General features: G+C 42.7%; 1 protein-coding gene across 2 annotated transcripts in view; it reads left to right on the forward strand.

Moving 5' to 3' along the window:
- Positions 1-17,117, forward strand: part of WDR7 (WD repeat domain 7) — a 252,690-nt gene that overhangs the window by 176,894 nt on the left and 58,679 nt on the right. For both annotated transcript variants that reach the window (XM_054986975.1, XM_054986974.1), the window contains 3 exons: positions 5,084-5,201; positions 9,156-9,305; positions 11,549-11,631. In XM_054986975.1, the coding sequence (XP_054842950.1) occupies positions 5,084-5,201; positions 9,156-9,305; positions 11,549-11,631 (351 nt within the window). The remainder of the gene's footprint in view (positions 1-5,083; positions 5,202-9,155; positions 9,306-11,548; positions 11,632-17,117) is intronic.

Below are 17,117 nucleotides of genomic sequence, written 5' to 3' on the forward strand. Positions count from 1 at the left end.
GGACCTGCCGCTTGCAAGCGGCAGGAAATGTTTAAATGGCCATTTCCCTGGGGAAATGGCCTTTTAAACTGCTCCTTTCCCTGCCACTTTGTAGCAGCAGGGAAAGAGGCATTGCCCTTCAATACTAACCAAACAGAACCAGTAGACCAGTTCGTGGAAATTCGTGGAAACGAGCTTCCACGAACCACTTGTTGGCGACACATGAACTGGGCTGGTTCGTGGGTTTTTTGGGTTCGTATTCTGGTTCATGCCCATCTCTACTCCCTTGCAGTGCATGTGTATCCTCAATGGGAGAACAAGTGTAAGATCTTTCACTTGAGCATCTCCATGTAAGATGTCTTGTGTAGAGAAACTCTCTGATTGTGAGTAGTCTGAGGTTTATGTTCTAGACAAGCTCTCCTTGAATAAATAGAGAAGCCCTTTGGAGAAGGGCTAGAGCTCTTTGACAACACATGCTTTGCATCCAGAAGGTCCTAAGTTCAATCTTTTGGACCCCCAGTTAAAGGATTTGAGGTGGCAGGTTAGGGGAGAGGCTGCCACACTTTTCAGTGAAATCCTAAACAGACTTATTCCAGCCTAAACCCACTGATTTCAGTGGGATTAGACTGGAGTAACCCCGCTTAGGATTTCACTGTTAGTCTTTGGAGAGCCCCTAGCAGTCACAGCAGACAACAGGTATACAGGTGGACAAATGGTCCTACTTGGCTTCAAGAAGTTTCATATTTTCATCTCTCTTGAAAGTTGCACATCTTTTCTCTGATACAGATATTCATCATTCGGACATGGTATGTCTCCAAATCTTTAAATATGTGTGCAGCGCCTGAGGGTGAATTTGTCTTTCAAATAGTTTTCCATCCTTTAATTGATGCTTTAGGCAACTAAAATTTAAGTCGAGTAATTGGTGAGGGACAGGTTTAATAGATTATTGCAAATGGTCCAGGTGTATTGCTGTCAAAAGAAATGATGTGTGTTGGTTTTTTCTTGCTGAGTTGTAGGTTACATTATACTTCGCTCACTGCCTCAAAAAGGTATCTGTTAAGTGTTTTGGTAAGATGTGAGTTTATTTAAATATTATTGATCAGTGAAAGGGCAGTTAATTAACAGCAAGCTCTTTAGCGCTTGATAGTGTTACTTAAACTGAGCCTACTCATCTTTATTGGGAAGCAAACACCAGCGACTGCGGTAGGTCTCTTCATTTATAGCTTTGTCCCAAGCGTGTTTCATTGGAAGTTCTTCTTGCTTGCTTCTAGATAAGTATTCAGTATTAAGGCGATGTCAGTCCAACAAGGCTTAGCTGAAGTGCCAAAGCCAGGGCTGGTTCTGTAACCAAGATACCCATGCAGCTGCTTGGGGTGTGCAATGAGGAGAATGCCCGCTTTGCGTGCAGGTTTAATCCTCAGCATCTCCAGCTAAAAGGATCAGATGGCACGTGATGTGAAAGCCCTCTGCCCGAGACCCTGGGGAGATGCTGCCAGTCTGAGTAGACAATACGGTCTGATGGACCAAGGGTCACGTGTATTCTTTTCTGCCAATGCTTTACAGTGACTCCATTCTCATCGGGGTCTGTGCCAAGCCCCCACAGGAGCGCAGGAAGATGCAACAAATTACTCCTGCGAGGGGCAACAGAAACCTTGATCAGGCCATGTCAGAAAGACGGAATAAAAAGACGGAATAAAAAGAGGCCTTTGGGGTGAAGGGCGCTGCGTTGCCTGCTTGCCATAAATGTGAACGTTACCACGTTCCATCTTGTATTTCCTCTTCTCCTTAAGCTGTTTTCTCCGAGACTTTAAAAAGTGAGGTTTTTTTCTCCTAAACATGTAAAGCGGGCATGACATTTCTTCTGTCAACAGGCAACATTCCCAGCGTGCTTATCAGACTACCTGACAGAGAATTCACTAGGAACAAGCTTCTTAATTGTAAGCAGGGCAGCGGTTATGCTAAGCGGCTTTGCAAGTGAATGTACTCCCCCCCCTTTTTCCCCCTGGGCCATGTGATTAATCATTCCCCACCCCCTCAAAAAAGTACTTGTTGATATTAGATGAAAATCAGTGTGGTCTTAAGACAATCTTGAGTTACGAATGTCAGGCGCGTCGTTAGATTTAGGATTTAATAGAAATGTGCATTTTGTGGCTAACAAACATCCTCTTCCTGCGTATTGTGCTGTAGCTGCCCCTAACTAGCAGTAACTAACTGCTAGCTGGTTTCAGGTGGTAGCAGTCTGCAGTAGGAAAGCAAGATTCAAGCCCAGTTGCACCTTCAAGACCCAATCCAGAAGACTGGATATTATACAGATGCTAATTTTCTGCATTTCTTACCCCCGAGCATTTCTCCCCTGCCTGAATTCACATTTTGTATTGTCCCTTTTGCATCCTGATTCCTGTCTTTGCAAAACCCCTCCCACCTTCTGATGGAGATATAAGGGCTCAGGGATCTCCATTCTTACTTGTATTGGACAAAGGGAGCTTGGCTCTCGAAAGCTTATGCCCTGCAGATCTGGGTCTTGAAGGTGCTAACTGCTAGCTAGTTAGCAAGCAGTTGGAAAATGTTGCGCATGCGCATTCCATATATAAAAATGCATTAAACTACAGTTTCTCAAAAGGAGAGCACTTCTTTGCTTTTGGAAAGAGTAACTCTTCACCAGGACCTGTAAGACACTCTGTATAGCCCTCCTCAGTCCAGTTCAGTTTGCATTCTACCGGTATGTTTGCTGCCTGCCCCATAAGTTGAGAGTATGGTGTGAAAGGCCAGAGACAGCTGCGATTTATCCTAATCTGTCCCTACCACTTGTACATTTGCAATATCTGCTCCCTGTGTTACTGTGACCATTCACCCTCTGATTTGAAATCCATCAAGGGAACACAGCACAGTTCAAGTGGCATTCTCAACAGTCCCTTGAAATAAACATAGTAGGCGGAATCTCTTTGTTGACGGACAGCAAATGAGCCATTAGCGACTACTTACTCTGTTTGAAGCTCTTTATTTAGTTAGTTCTATTGATAAATGTATAGAGTTGATTTGACTATAAATGCCAACCAAAGTTTTGACTATCAGGCATGAGTGCTTCTCACAATTTGGCCCTCAGTCATGAGGCACGAGTGTCCATGCGCTTCCTATAACCCCTTCTCCCTTTGTATGTTCCGCCTCCCTCGTTGACTTCTTGGTTTGGGTTCAAACAGAGGTTTCCAGTTCTGCTAAGACCGAAAGTTCAAACCTGAGTTGACCAGTTCAGATGTACCCATTTTTTTGCCTGAACCAAGAAGTCATTGGGGGAATGTGTGAGGGAAGGAGTAAGAAGTCAGAGAGTGGGGTGGGAGTGCAAGGGCCTGAGGCTTAGGTTCGACTCCTACATTATAGTTTGTCCATTGGGTATAAACCAGACCCTAGACTGATACCTGAGAGCGAAGCTACAAGTGACTTTCTTCACGTGGAGAACACTAGATTTTTCTCGCAAGGTTACCTGGGAAGTGAAGTCCAAATGTCCTTCCCCTCTCTGTTAGAATCGCTGCCTGAAGAGCCACAAGAGGGCTTCGTTTGGGGGCGGGCAGCTGCTACTTTCTCCCAGGGCATTCTGCGGGCTGCCTGCTCCCGGGGAGCTGCTCTGGAGAAAGCGAAGTCAGTGAAGCTTCAGCTGCAGCGACAGTGGAAGGATCTGTGACCGTGGAAGGATCTGCTGCAGATCCTTCCACTGTCGCGGCGGCTGAAGCTTCACTGACGCGGCAGCTTTCTCCAGAGCAGCTCCCCGGGAGCAGGCAGCCCGTAGAACGCCCTGGGAGAAAGTAGCAGCTGCCCGCCCCCAAACGAAGCCCCCTTGTGGCTCTTCAGGCAGCGATTCTAACAGAGAGGGGAAGGACCACTCTGACTTCACTTCCCAGGTAACCTTGCGAGAAAAATCTAGTGTTCTCCACGTGAAGAAAGTCACTTGTAGCTTTGCTCTGAGAAGTTACTTATCGTAGCAAAATGATCCGTGTGCCCCTCCTCAGCACTATTTTTTATCCTATGGTTCACAATCCTCAGGTGAGTCCAAATGAGCTGCCATTTTGTTTTGCTGATCTTCTGAAGGGTTTGCTGTTTGAGGACACGTATAGAGTGAAAGTACAGAGGACATTAATAGAGCGGCTGTCCTTGCAAACAGACCGAGAGGAGCAGCAGGATGAGGATGATGACTTGAGGCCTCTCAGCAGCAGAAAGCACAAACAAGTTCAGAGACGATTCCCATGGCCAAAAGCTCTTCCATGCCTCTGCAAGTCTGGCTCACTTACACCTTCCCCCACCAGTTGATCCTCAAGTATACCCTTGAAGCCCCCCCCCTCCCCGTCCAGTGAAGTTGTAATGCAAACTCCTCCTCTTCCTGCCATGGGTTTGCAATCAGTGGGTCCCATGCTGCTACCTGGGGGTTAATGGGGGGGGGGACCTCAGTCTGGAAATGTTGATGACCACTTCAAAAATAATTAGCAAATGATAAGCGTCTTTTAAATGTTGCCCTAGTAATGCAAGAAACTCCAAAGCGGAGCATCATGTTTGAAAGTCGTCTGCGTCCTCCTTTTATAATGGCTGTATTTAGAAAGAGAGAGACTCAGCACTGCAAGCTGAAATGGAAATGAAATCATTCTTTCCAGAGCTGTTTTGCCCTATAAGCCAGAATAAGCCTCTGTTGGCTGATCGGAATAATAATGGTAGCGCAGCTGAGTGCGTATTGTCTGTAAAACTTCAGCCAAGAAGTAAAAACGGCCATTTCTTTGCATGACACTGTATATTTGCGTTGCCCTTGGTTTTGTGATATGCATTCAGCACTACAGCTAGATAATTTGTTAACAAGGCCTTTTTAACACTTTGGACAGATGCACACACTGTTTTCAATCTTCACGGTTAATTATTTGATTTTGTATTAGATGCTAGAACACCCTGACTCCTAATCACTGCTCATTGTTGGAAGTCCATTATATTCTAACTGTTTGAGTGCTCCCGTTGACCTTGAACTGACATTATAAGCTGTGTCTAATCTTTTCACTCTATATTTCTAATGCCTCTTTTCTTTCTTTTTTTCCCCTCCCCCCCCTTCCCTCTTTGTGTGATCTCTGATTAGCATCACAATGGGACTGCCTCTGAGTCCGGCCGCTGACTCCGCCCGCTCTGCACGACACGCTCTCTCGCTCATTGCCACGGCCAGACCACCCGCCTTCATAACAACCATCGCCAAAGAGGTGAGCAGAAGAACTTTTCCGCTGCTGCCTGGGCTGCGCTTCAGAAAGAACAATTATTTCATTGTTTAGCAACAAGAACTGTTCGGGAATTGATTTCCCCGTCTCTTTTATATTTTTCTTTATGTTTTGCTTGTGTTTCTCATTCATCTCTGTATATATATACTTGTACATTTCTGGTTTTTGTATGCCTGCATTTTTGCTTTACCCGTGTGTGTGTGTGTGCAAGCGAGAGAGAGAGAGAGCTGTAAGATTCAAGTCTAGTAGCACCCTAAAGACCAACAAGAGTTCCAGAGTATAAGCTTTCAAGAGTCAAAGCTCCCTTCTTCAGAAGTCTGTGTGTGCACGTATGTATGTATAATATAAAGGGTGTGCAAAACTGACTCGATGGCACTGTAGTGAAAGCCTGCATCCTTAGTGATACATAGTTAAGAACAGAAATTTCTAAGAAAATACATGGCTGACAGTGACCAGTATAAAATTATTAAACTGTCCGGCTTCTGCCTTAATCAGTAACAGTTGCTAGGTTTTAAAATGTGTATGTTTGGTAGCTTGGCAATTTACTTGCCTATTGCAGAGTACCTTTTATGTATGGATTTTATTTGAGACCCTGAGCTCAGAGCAGACAATCAGATTGATGTGTGTGTGGCAGGATTCTACATTTTTGCCACACATGGCAGCATGATTGATTCATTAATCAGTTTTCTTTGTTATAGCCTGCTTTTCTCGCTGAGACTCAAGGCGGATTACACAGTATAAAACAATGCCAGCATGAAATATCTAGTAAAGAGCACAACAGGAATAAGATTACAAAAACTGGAAACTCAGCAAAGAAGTATCACACATGAATGTGTGATGCAGAGAATGGAATTACAGAATTAGAACGCAGTGCAGCAAGAGCAGCATAATACATACAATAAGCAGGATACCATAGCCTAAAGTCCTCTTCTCTTTATAAAACCACCTTCAAGAGCATTTCCGTTATACTATGGCCCTACTGCCTTTTTATTCTCCTGAACAATTCTGAACAATTCTGTTTTACATAGTTTGCAGAATGGCAGAAGCGTGGAGGCCTTCCTGACCTCCTCAGGCAAAGCCATCTAGCAACACAGGAGCCACCATAGAGAGTGCTCCTGTGCTGGCAGTTGTTCTACCCATTTACCAGGTAAAGAAATGGAAGCCAGGGTTGGGCTTTATGAACATGTAGTGCCTCCCAGATTCTGTAGCATCAAGTAGACAGGCCACAACCTGGGATGTAGTTGTGGGGCGGAATGTCCTTTCACCTCCAGGATGATGATCTCTACGATATGTGGATCTGCCATCTGGGGTGGTCCTCCTTCACATAATGATAAGTGCAGACAAAACTGCAAATATAGTCCCCCCCTTCCCACACATGTTTGACCAGCAAAAGGCAGGAAGGAGGGTCACGGAGGGAACAATGCCAGATGAAACAAAAAAGCCACTGTCTTTAAAGGTACCTCCTATGTGATCATGCAGTCTTAGTACAGTAGGATTTGCTCAGGATAGTGTTGCATGGCATGAACCAACACACACAAACAGTTGCCCTAAAGCCACCTCATTACTGCTAAACTCATATTGTGAGGTTTCCTAAAAATGGCCGTCTCCACACGTCCTTAAAGGGATGGCCCACTCACCAAACACTGGAGGCTTTCCCCTTCAACTCCAGATATCTCCATTTTGAAAATAGTTGCAGGTTGTCTGGCTTCCAGGTTTTTGGGCAGCTTTTCAGCAATCGTTTTGAAAACGAAGATGTCTGGAGTAAAGGGGGAAAGCTGCCAGCATTCAGTGAGTAGGCCGTCCCTTTAAGGACATGTGGAAACGGCTAATACGATAATTCTGAAACTGATCACTTGAGCCACACGAAATCCCTGAAGAAACTGACAAGCCCATTTGGCGTTGACAGTGCAATCTTATGCAGTTACTAGTCTTAAATGCATTGATTTCTTTGGGTTTAGACTGGAGTAACTCTGCTTAGGATTGCACCATAAGAGAAATAAAGTATCCATTTTTTATTTGAAGATTATAAATTACAAACCAGGGTTGTGGAGAAAATATTGTAGCAATGGCTCCAATATTGTGTTAAACCAGAAAGCCAATGCGAAATGTATCCCCACAACTTGTGGCTTCCCACGTCTTGTGTTTTCATATCACGTCTAGGATGCTGAACCATGGGGGTTTGGCAATGTGGCGCTTTTTCCGGCATTCTCATGTCGAGGACTCTTCAGATTAATCAGTATGGAATAGGGAATTATGAAAGCTGCCCCATAAACATGCATTAAAATAATAAAAGTTAATATGGTGTTGCTCTTTTTTTTATAACCACTTGACTGGGATGAAAAGGATTGCCAACACACATTAAGTCCTTGCTAATCTACATTGACTCACCTTGAGAATCCACTTAGAAATGCATTATTGTTTTAATGTGAGTTGCTTATTATGATACTAGAGCGAGAGAAGTTATTTCAATTCCTGATTAATTTATGCAGAATAAAGACGCTTAGCGTTGTCAGCATCTTTGGAGTTTTATCACATAATATGTTGTGAAAGAAGTTTTAAAGTAGGAACCCTTGGATAATTCCATCTGAGTACTTGGGACAAATAATCAATACTGACCTGATGTTTTCTTAAAATCTGGAAAGCCTTTTTAACTCCAAACGGTACTGGGGGAAACTAATGTGAATTTATAGCTAGAAAATAAACCGGAAAATCTACTGAAAACTCTGCGAGGAAGTATACACACATCACAAATCATGCTTTATAGGTCAGACAGAATAATCATTGGGGATTCCCTGTTCTGTATACAATGGGTGGGATCCAGCCAACTTTTTCACTCAATCTCACCCAAAGCTCCGTCATATTACTGCCCCTGGCTTCTGTGGGTTTTGTAAATGCAGGTCCCATGATACCCAGTGCAGTCTTCTCTAGTGTCAGGTGGGTAGCTGTGTTGGTCTGCAGTAGAACAGGATTTGCACTCAGTAGAACCTTAAAGACTACCTAGATGTCCAGGGTATAAGCTTTTGAGAATCAAAATTCCCTTTGTCAGATATCTAGAAATCTTGTGGGTCTTTGAGGTGCTACTGGACTTGACTCCTGCTCAGTCTTCTTTAGTGGTCAAAGGGGACCCCTCCCCTCTCTCTTTTTCAACAACAGAAAAAAAACTGACTGGATTTAATTCAGTAGTTTTTGTTAGATTTGATATGCCTTGCGTTAGGTTCTACTCATCTTCCAGTTTTTCGCACATTTTGAAAATGAATTTTGGAATTGCGCAGTTGGCCAGAACTTTTGGCAACCTGGATGTGTGTGCATGTTGCAGATTGCTGGCTGTACAAATAACATGGTGAAATCACTGTGCAAAAAGAAATCCTGAATCCATCCCATCATGGTTTCTTCTTGCTCAGTGTGTTAGTCGTAGTGGAGTAGATCCTACCCCTATCCTGCCAAACCATTCGGCAAAGTTTATTTATGTATTTTTTTAGAAACGTGGAAAACGTAGCGTTGGAAGGCACCCCCAAAGGCCATCTAGTCCAGCTCCCTGCACAATGCAGGAAATTCACAGCTATTTCCCCACCTTCCCTCATGACCCCTGCTATATATATACCCCACTTTTCCTTTTGATTCAAGTTTGATAGTTTCCGCCAACTTAAGTGACTTCCATTGGAGGAAGAGCCACTGAAGTTGGAGGAAGCCTCCTTAGGCTGGAGGAAGGCTACTTGGAGAATGGTTAGATTCACCCCAGTATTATTAGCATTCATGCATGCTGGTAACTGAAGAAAAGACCTGAACTCGGAAGATACGTACTAATCTGAACCCAGTTCAGAGTTTCTTTTAAAGGAGAAATGACAGATAGCTGCTGTATTGGTGCTACTCCATAGAGAGAGAGAGGTTTGAATGGGAATCAGTTTGTAAGCATTCCTAATAACCTTACTGTTCTTGTAGGTGCACAGGCACACGGCTCTTCAAGCAAACACTCAGTCCCAGCAGAACGTTCATACCACAACTTTGGCTCGGGCGAAGGGAGAGATTCTGAGGATCATTGAAATACTTATAGAAAAGATGCCCACTGACGTTGCGGAGCTTATTGTGGAGGTAGGGCTATCTTTTATTATGCCTATAAGTCCATTGTTCTTTATTTATTTCATTGATGTTATTTATAGTCCACCTTTCTTACTGAAACAGAGGGCAACTTATAGAGTGTAAGTCAATGTAACCAACAACTGGGAAATGCAATAAACATGGCAATAGGGTATATCGATGCAAAATTCGAAAGTTTGAAAATGAGCAGAAATCCGATACAGTGCTGAATTAAACATGACATGTTAAACACTTCAGAAACCACCCAGCAGGAACATACTTACAGCCAAAGACAATATACGGTATTACTGTCTATAGTCTGTCTTTTTACCAGTGCATCTCTTTGAACCATTGATTAATAAATCTTTGATCAAGTCTAATACTATACTTGATGTAGTGGTAAAGAGTGGCAGAACTCTTATCTGGAGGACCAGTTTTGATTCCCCACTCCTCCGCTTGAAGATGCCTGGGTGACCTTGGGTCAGTCACAGCTCTTTCAGAGCTCTCTCAGCCCCACCTGCCTCATAGGGTGATTGTCGTGAGAATAATAATAACACACTTTGTAAACCACTCTGAGTGGGATTGTCCTGAAGGGTGGTATATAAATCAAATGTTATTGTTATGTTATGTAGAAATTCGAAAAGAGTCCAGTAGGACCTTTAAGACTAACCAACTTTACTGTAGCATAAGCTTTTGAGAATCACAGTTCTCTTCGTCACAAGAGAACTGTGATTCTCGAAAGCTTATGCTACAGTAAAGTTGGTTAGTCTTAAAGGTGCAACTGGACTCTTTTCGATTTTGCTACTACAGACTAACACGGCTAACTCCTCTGGATCTATGTAGAAATTATATCCAAACAGTAACTTTTCAGAATCCTTGTACTATATAGTATTCTGGCTACAAAGCTTTGTCGTCTACCTGCAATGGCTCAGCTACAAACCATGTGACATCTTCATTGTTGCTATAGTGGTGTTGTGTTTTTTAATCACTTTGAACTCCTTGTGTCATTGGGAGACGCCCTTTACTTTTACCAGTCATTAAAGTGCTACCTGTGTAGCAATTCCCTCTGTTATGGAAGTATAATATGGAAACTTGCTCTGCAAATGAATAATTGGAGGGGGGGAATGCATAACCTCAAAGAATATAGTGTATCCTCGATATGAAAGACCTAATATGCTCTTTAGTATATTAACAGTGTGAGCCTAAGCAGAGTTACTCCACCCTAAACTCACTGAAACAAATGCACTTAGACTGGACTAACTTTGCTTAGGATTGCACTGTAAATGGTGAAATTAATAGCCATCATCTCTCCTTGAGCTTCTGTATTTTAAGGGCTCTCATATTTGAGCTACTGCAATTCAAATAAAAACGCTATCTTTAAATGCAACTGTAGGGCTTAAAGTTCACAATCTTGTTCCTCATACATGTATCTCAGGTGTCTCTTAGGGTTTGTTTGCACAAGTAATTAGCTGTAGGTCAGTGCCCCATTGAAGTAGATTTAGTGCCCATATGACCTGCACTATATTCACCCAAAACACCAGGGAATTGGTGTAGGCTTGATTCAAATTGTACTACTTTGAAAGGGAGGTGGTGGCCTTTCTGTTACTAACAATGTTCCCTTGGCCATCGTAGTTGTTGCAGGTGAACTGAGGTTGTCTGCCCTTGTGTCCTTTCTTGCCTGTCCCTTTGTTGCCTTTGACAACAAGATGAAGCACCCACTAAACCTATTTTCTGCTTTGTTTGCTGTTTCAGCATGGCAGAAATACATGAGTGTAATTGTGTGTACAGGGAAAGACTGAAGAATGGACAAAATGGGGGGCAAATGTGTCCAAAGTACAAGCAAAGGAAGGACTTAGCAAAAGCAAAAGATGGTAGAAAGGGCAGAGGGGAGGGGAGGAGATGGTGGGGGAGGCCAGTAGGTAAGAGAAATGGATTGACGTATCATGGAGGGCAGTGGAATAGGCCAAAGATGGATCAGATTTGCGGGAGCTAGAAAAGGGAATTAATAGTTTTTAGGCCAAGATTAAAAGTATGATGGAAGCGTGCAAGGTGAAGATCAACCACAGCAATTAGGAAGAGAAAGCAACTAGTCAAAAACCAGAAGGATCGTCAAAATGAGTATCAGAGTCCAGAAATAGTCATTGAGTTGGGGAAAGATTTGATAGAATAGAATCCAGGTAATAAGTGATCTAAGAAGTGCTGTGACATTTTGAGTGTGTGTAGTTAAAAATTATTTATATTTTACCTTTTACACTCAGGTGATGGACATCCTCATGTATTGTCTGGAAGGCTCGCTAGTCAAGAAGAAAGGCCTTCAAGAGTGCTTTCCAGCCATCTGCAGGTAGGAAGAATAGCAAAGTGGAAATGTAAACACGGAGATTGGTGACTGGCTGGTTTTGCTCTCTTATGTCTTCACTTGTCAGTGTCACTAGGCAAAGGGATAGCCTCTCCCTGAAAATGTACCTAGAGAACTTTGAAATTCCTCCCATCCAATGTTACGGTGACTGGGCATGGTCCTTTTTCCAGGGCAGCTCTTGAAGTATTTACAGTCCAATCCTAAACAGAGTTACTCCAGTCTAAGCCCATTGAAATCAGCAGGCTTAGACTGGAATAATTCTGCTTGGGATTGTAATGTTCGTGTGGTCAGATAGCCCATACTCATTAAATAGCTGATGAAGAGAGGGCTGGCCTCAAAGGGACTTTCACAAGAGAGAATGGAGCTTGTTCCCATGTAGAGACATTGGCGCATACTGCCAGCACAGAGATGCAATTCAGGGCTGGTGGCAAACTCACTGGCAGCACGCAGTTGTGGAAGAGGAAGTTGCATGCAACAGCATCTGCCCAGATGTTTCCATATTTCTCAGATCTGTACACTACTGTGCAATACTGTGTATACTGTGGAAGTTCAACTGTTACAGTTACTATGCTTTGCTTTCAAAAAGGATCCAGTTGCAATCAAGTGCAGATGTTTTCCATTGGCCATCAGATGCAGTGAACACTTGGTCATGCGCACATCTTTTAAGTCCATCTTTGTTTACAGGAAGGTGCATCTGCTTAGTCATATTACCCAGCAAGGTTTCCAGTGGTCATCATATAAATTAATAGCTACCTCCCACGTGACCTGTCTCTTTAAACAATGTTCACAAGTTTTCATTAGAAATGAAATTGCCTTCTAGCATGACTCTAGCAAGTCAAGGCAGTTGACTCCGTTTCAATTATCACAACATCTAACCGCCCTGGCTTTTATTTAATTTTCTGGGCCTTATGGACGTGCAGAAATTGTTTAAAACGTGTGGTCAGCTTCAGAATTTTTTTTTTTAAAATACAGACTTTTTAAAAAAATACAGAGCAGGTGATCTGGGGCTGCAGAAAACAAGCTTCCCAAACACTGCTAGCACTACTGCATTGTAAGCTTGTCTTGTAAAGCAGGAACAGGAGAGTCTGGCTGGACCAAAAGTCTAAGGAGTTCAGCTCTTGGTTCCCAGCAGGAGTCCCCCAGATGGCCGTCACAAGGTGGCCACGGTGGTGGAGGCTTCTGTTACCTTTTCCAGGTATTTCAGGAGGCTTTCCCAGGAAATGATGCGTTGAAAGAACAATCAATACTTCTGCTCCCTCTGTTTTTATTTATATCCCACCTCTCCGCTAAGCAGGCCAGAGCAGAGAACAAAGAATTCTCTTCTCCATTTTAATCTCACAGTGACCCTGCGAGGTCATTGGCTTTGAGTGATGGAAATTGGTTTGATATCATCACGTGAACTTCATGGCTGAGCAGTGGTTTGAGCTCAAGTCTGCCAAGTACAGGAGAGCCATATTGGTTCTTTTTTTTAAAAAAAAAAATCCAAATACTGTATCTCAGGGTTCGGTGGTTTACGGGAGGGGCTGTTGTTTAGTGGCAGAGCATCTCCTTGGCCTATGGAAGGTCGTCCCAGGTTCAGACCTCAGCATCTCCTGCTAAAATGGACCAGGCGGTAGGTGATGTGGAATACCTCTGCCTGAGACCCTGGAGGGTCACTGCCAGTCTGAATAGGCAGCGCTGACTTAGATGGGCCAGTGGTCTGATTCAGGCATCTTTGCGTGTTCGTGTGATGCACAGCAGTTCTTTGCGTGTTCGTGTGATGCACAGCAGTTTCTTTTACCTCCTTAGGAGTGCGTCACACTCCAGAACCACAGATACAGCCTTAAAGGGAATGAGTTCTGTTGATGTGTGAAGGAAAAATTTCAATATTTCCACAAGATCAAACTGTGCCTGATGATTTGCATAACGAAGTGAAGTTGATAAGCATTTGAGGTTTAAACTCTTCTTAGAGATCATGCAGGCAGCATAATCACTGCAAGTATGTTTTTATACAGGGGAAAGTAAAGCGTGAATGACAGGTCTGCATCCTCCAAAATTTCAGTAACACTGAAAACTTCATTCTGAAGGGAGTTCCCCAACACATTTTGCACAGGTGTTAAAAGTTGTAGCTATGTTGCCCACATATTGCTACAGGGAACAAAAGTGTAATGCTAGGTACCATTGTGTCTGTTACATACCGTTGCAAATATATATATATATATATATATATGTATGTATATGTGTGTGTGTATATATATATATATATATATATCCTATTTCTGCAGCTCTTAGACTCCGATGGTCTGGGTAGCAGTTTTAATAGAGCAATCTGTAAAAGGAATGAAGAAAATGCACCTTACAGGAGTGTCACTAAAAATTGCCCCATTCATTGCATACTTGAAATGTAAATAGAGAGGCAAGGACAAGCTGGGGAATTAATGTTGAGAGAATTCTCTCTCCTGGAGGCTTTCTTAATAGAGACACATTGCCTTTTAAATTGTGTTAAATAGCATGCATTATATCTTACTGTACGTAATTATGGCTACTATAAAAATGATACAGCATTCTACTAATGACAGGACAGCTTTCAGACCAGGGATAAAATTTTCCTATGATTTCACTTTGGAGGGAATCCAAATGGGAACACGTTGATATAGCCTTGTTACTGTACTCTTTAACACCATTCCCTTCTGTGATAATCAAGTACCTAGAGGATTCATTGGCTTTTGACACTTGGCAATATTTAATAACAATTCGTTGTTGTTTTGTAGAATTAGTGTGATCTTTTACAGGAGCTGTAGAGGTAGAGGCTTGATACCATTTTTTCTTTCTCTTTGGGGTAAAGGGGCTGGGCATAAGCAGCCACGCCAATCGGATAGATCATTGAGAGCCACTGCCTTTTTTCCCAGCCTGGAATGTTCCTGTAAACACAACAGAGGCAGAAAACAGCTGTTTTTTTCATGGCCTACCAAGACCTACCAAGCCTTTGCGATCAGGTGCCCCATCTTGACCTCAGTAGCTACATACCAGTTCTTATACTGTACCTTCCTCTGAGCCAGATGCAAAAAGCAAAGCTCTGTTTTAATTGCCGGTTGGGGCTTTTGCCACCAACATATACTCTTCCTGATCTGTCAAACCCAAATAATGTGTCTGTGATCCGCCATGGTTTCATCCTGTGTCTCAGGATAGCTTTCTTATTGCCCAGAGATGCGTCCTTCTCACAGGCTTCCTGCAACATATAGAGGAAAATGGTCTCTCTCCTCAAACTCTTTCTATCTTAGAGGCTACCCAGAGATCTTCTCTTGTATGATTCCCGCCCCCCCCACACACACACACATGAAGCCCCCTTACACTGAATCCAACCATTGGTCTATCCAGGCCAGAAGTGGCTTTGACAATGGGTTCCAGAGTCTTATGTAAAGGTCTTGCACGTTACCTACTACCAGATCCTTTTAATTAGAGAGCCATCGAGGCAGCTGCTAAGAGGGGCAGCCAGCTGCAGCTGTAGAAGCTTCTTCTCTGTTTTTTTTTCTCCCTCTGTCAGAGAGTTGCTACATCTTATACTGATTTTTATGTTTTAATGTGTTTGAATGTGCTTACTTTTTATTAATTGATGCTACCTGCTCTGAGCTGCTTGTAGGGAGAGTGGGTTATATATTTTTATTATTATTATTGATGATGATGATGATGATGATGATGATGATGATGGACGGTGGGACCCTACCCAGCCTGGGGCAGCTGCCACAAATGCCCAGTAGCTAAAATCACCCCTTCATCCAGGCATTGTCTGAATTCTGCTCCGCTTTATGTCCAAGGAAGATTGATAAAAACTGTTGCTTACTAGAGTTAGCCTTGCTCCAGAGGTATATTTTCTATGTCAAAACCAAAGTACTCTGCAAAAGGACTGAGTCGTGTTGCAAAATACGTTAGGTACATTTTGGAAGCTCAGTCCATGGACCTTAATAAGTCCTGCTGTTTCATTTTAGCAGGCATATGTTACCAAAATAACGTCTTTAAACACATTCCACGTTTAATAAGTACACATCGCAAAGCCGCTTGAGGCATCAGAATGTCTTTTTCCAAAACCTCATACGTGTTGCAGAAATCCAATGGCCCTCAGTTCGTCAGCATTTCTTTTTATTATTTATAGAAGTATTATTAATATCTGGAAGCCAGTCAGACAGTGCAAACACCATTTATTTTGCACCACCCATTGAAATACTCAGTTCCATCTGTATTTTATTTTCTGTATGTATAAGTACCTTGTAATCATTTTGTGTGTGTGTGTGTGTGTGTGTGTGTGTGTGTGTGTGTGTGTGTGTGTCTTTAAATGCTTGGTGTGGTGCAGCTGAAGAGGGGGGGTGAAAGAGAGGGATGAGTGAGTGAGATGATTGGCTGATGACTGAGAGTGTGGGCGGAGTGAATGAGGTTTCAGTTCTGAGTGGAGAAAAAAGATTCAGTCTGGTTTTAGCAGGCAAGCTGTGTGCAGCCTGAGCAAGTCTAAGCATTTCTGAGAGAAATATTCAGTCAGGGCAAGAGAGGCGAGCTGTGTGCAGCCTGAGAGTATCTCTGAATTTCTAAAAGACATACAACCTGTGTGGAAGCCTGAACTGTGTGTGTTTGTAAAAGAACATTCAGTCAGGGCAAGAGAGGCAAAGTATGTTTGCACCTGAGAGAAAGTCTTATGTGTATTTGAGTAAGAAATTGATATCAGAAGCAGGCAAACTGTGTGTGCAGCCTGAGAGAAGATCTGAGTGACTCTGTCTTTGAAAAATAACTTTAAGAACAAATAACACTCTTTTGAAACCATCAAGATTAAGAAATAATATAAAACCGATATGCTTCTTGTAAAAAAAAAGTTTATTTTGGTTTGTTTTTTTTCATCCCAGAGTATCTGTTATTCCTATATCCCATTCCTATCCTCAGGGCCACATAATTCCACGAAGAAGCCTGACACTTGGGCATGTTTAAGTTATTTTGGAATATAATTCCTGGTGGCAGCAATTTACCCAGAGGGGGCAAGAACAAAAGGGTTAAAGGCAAAATCTAACTGAGAGAAGGAAAAGGGTTGTAACATACCTGTCTACTTGAGCCATTTGTTGCGTGCAATTTTCTGGCTTTCCGTTGTTTTATTATAGCTGATCTCTTCCAGTGTTTTGGTTTTCTCCTGTTAGCTCGGTCTGCAGGCTCTGTGCCTATTATAATACTAGACACAAATATTACAAGCCTGAAACAATAAAATAAAACAGTAGCAATTGTATTAGGCATAGGGTAATGTAGCTCTTGACATTTTGAAAATGTTAAGGAGAGAAAGGCCTCCTTTTATTTTCCGAGATTTATATAGGGCTTAATTCTGCAAGATGTGGAAGGATGCCCTACCATTAAAGGATGAGTATTGCTGAATTATACTTTTTAACGAACAGGATTAAAATTCAATGAGGACCATCAATTGGTAACTTCTATTGCTGAAGACCAGTGGAAATGAATAGGCA

Source organism: Eublepharis macularius, chromosome 8 (assembly GCF_028583425.1).
Source record: "Eublepharis macularius isolate TG4126 chromosome 8, MPM_Emac_v1.0, whole genome shotgun sequence".
NCBI lineage: Eukaryota > Metazoa > Chordata > Lepidosauria > Squamata > Eublepharidae > Eublepharis > Eublepharis macularius.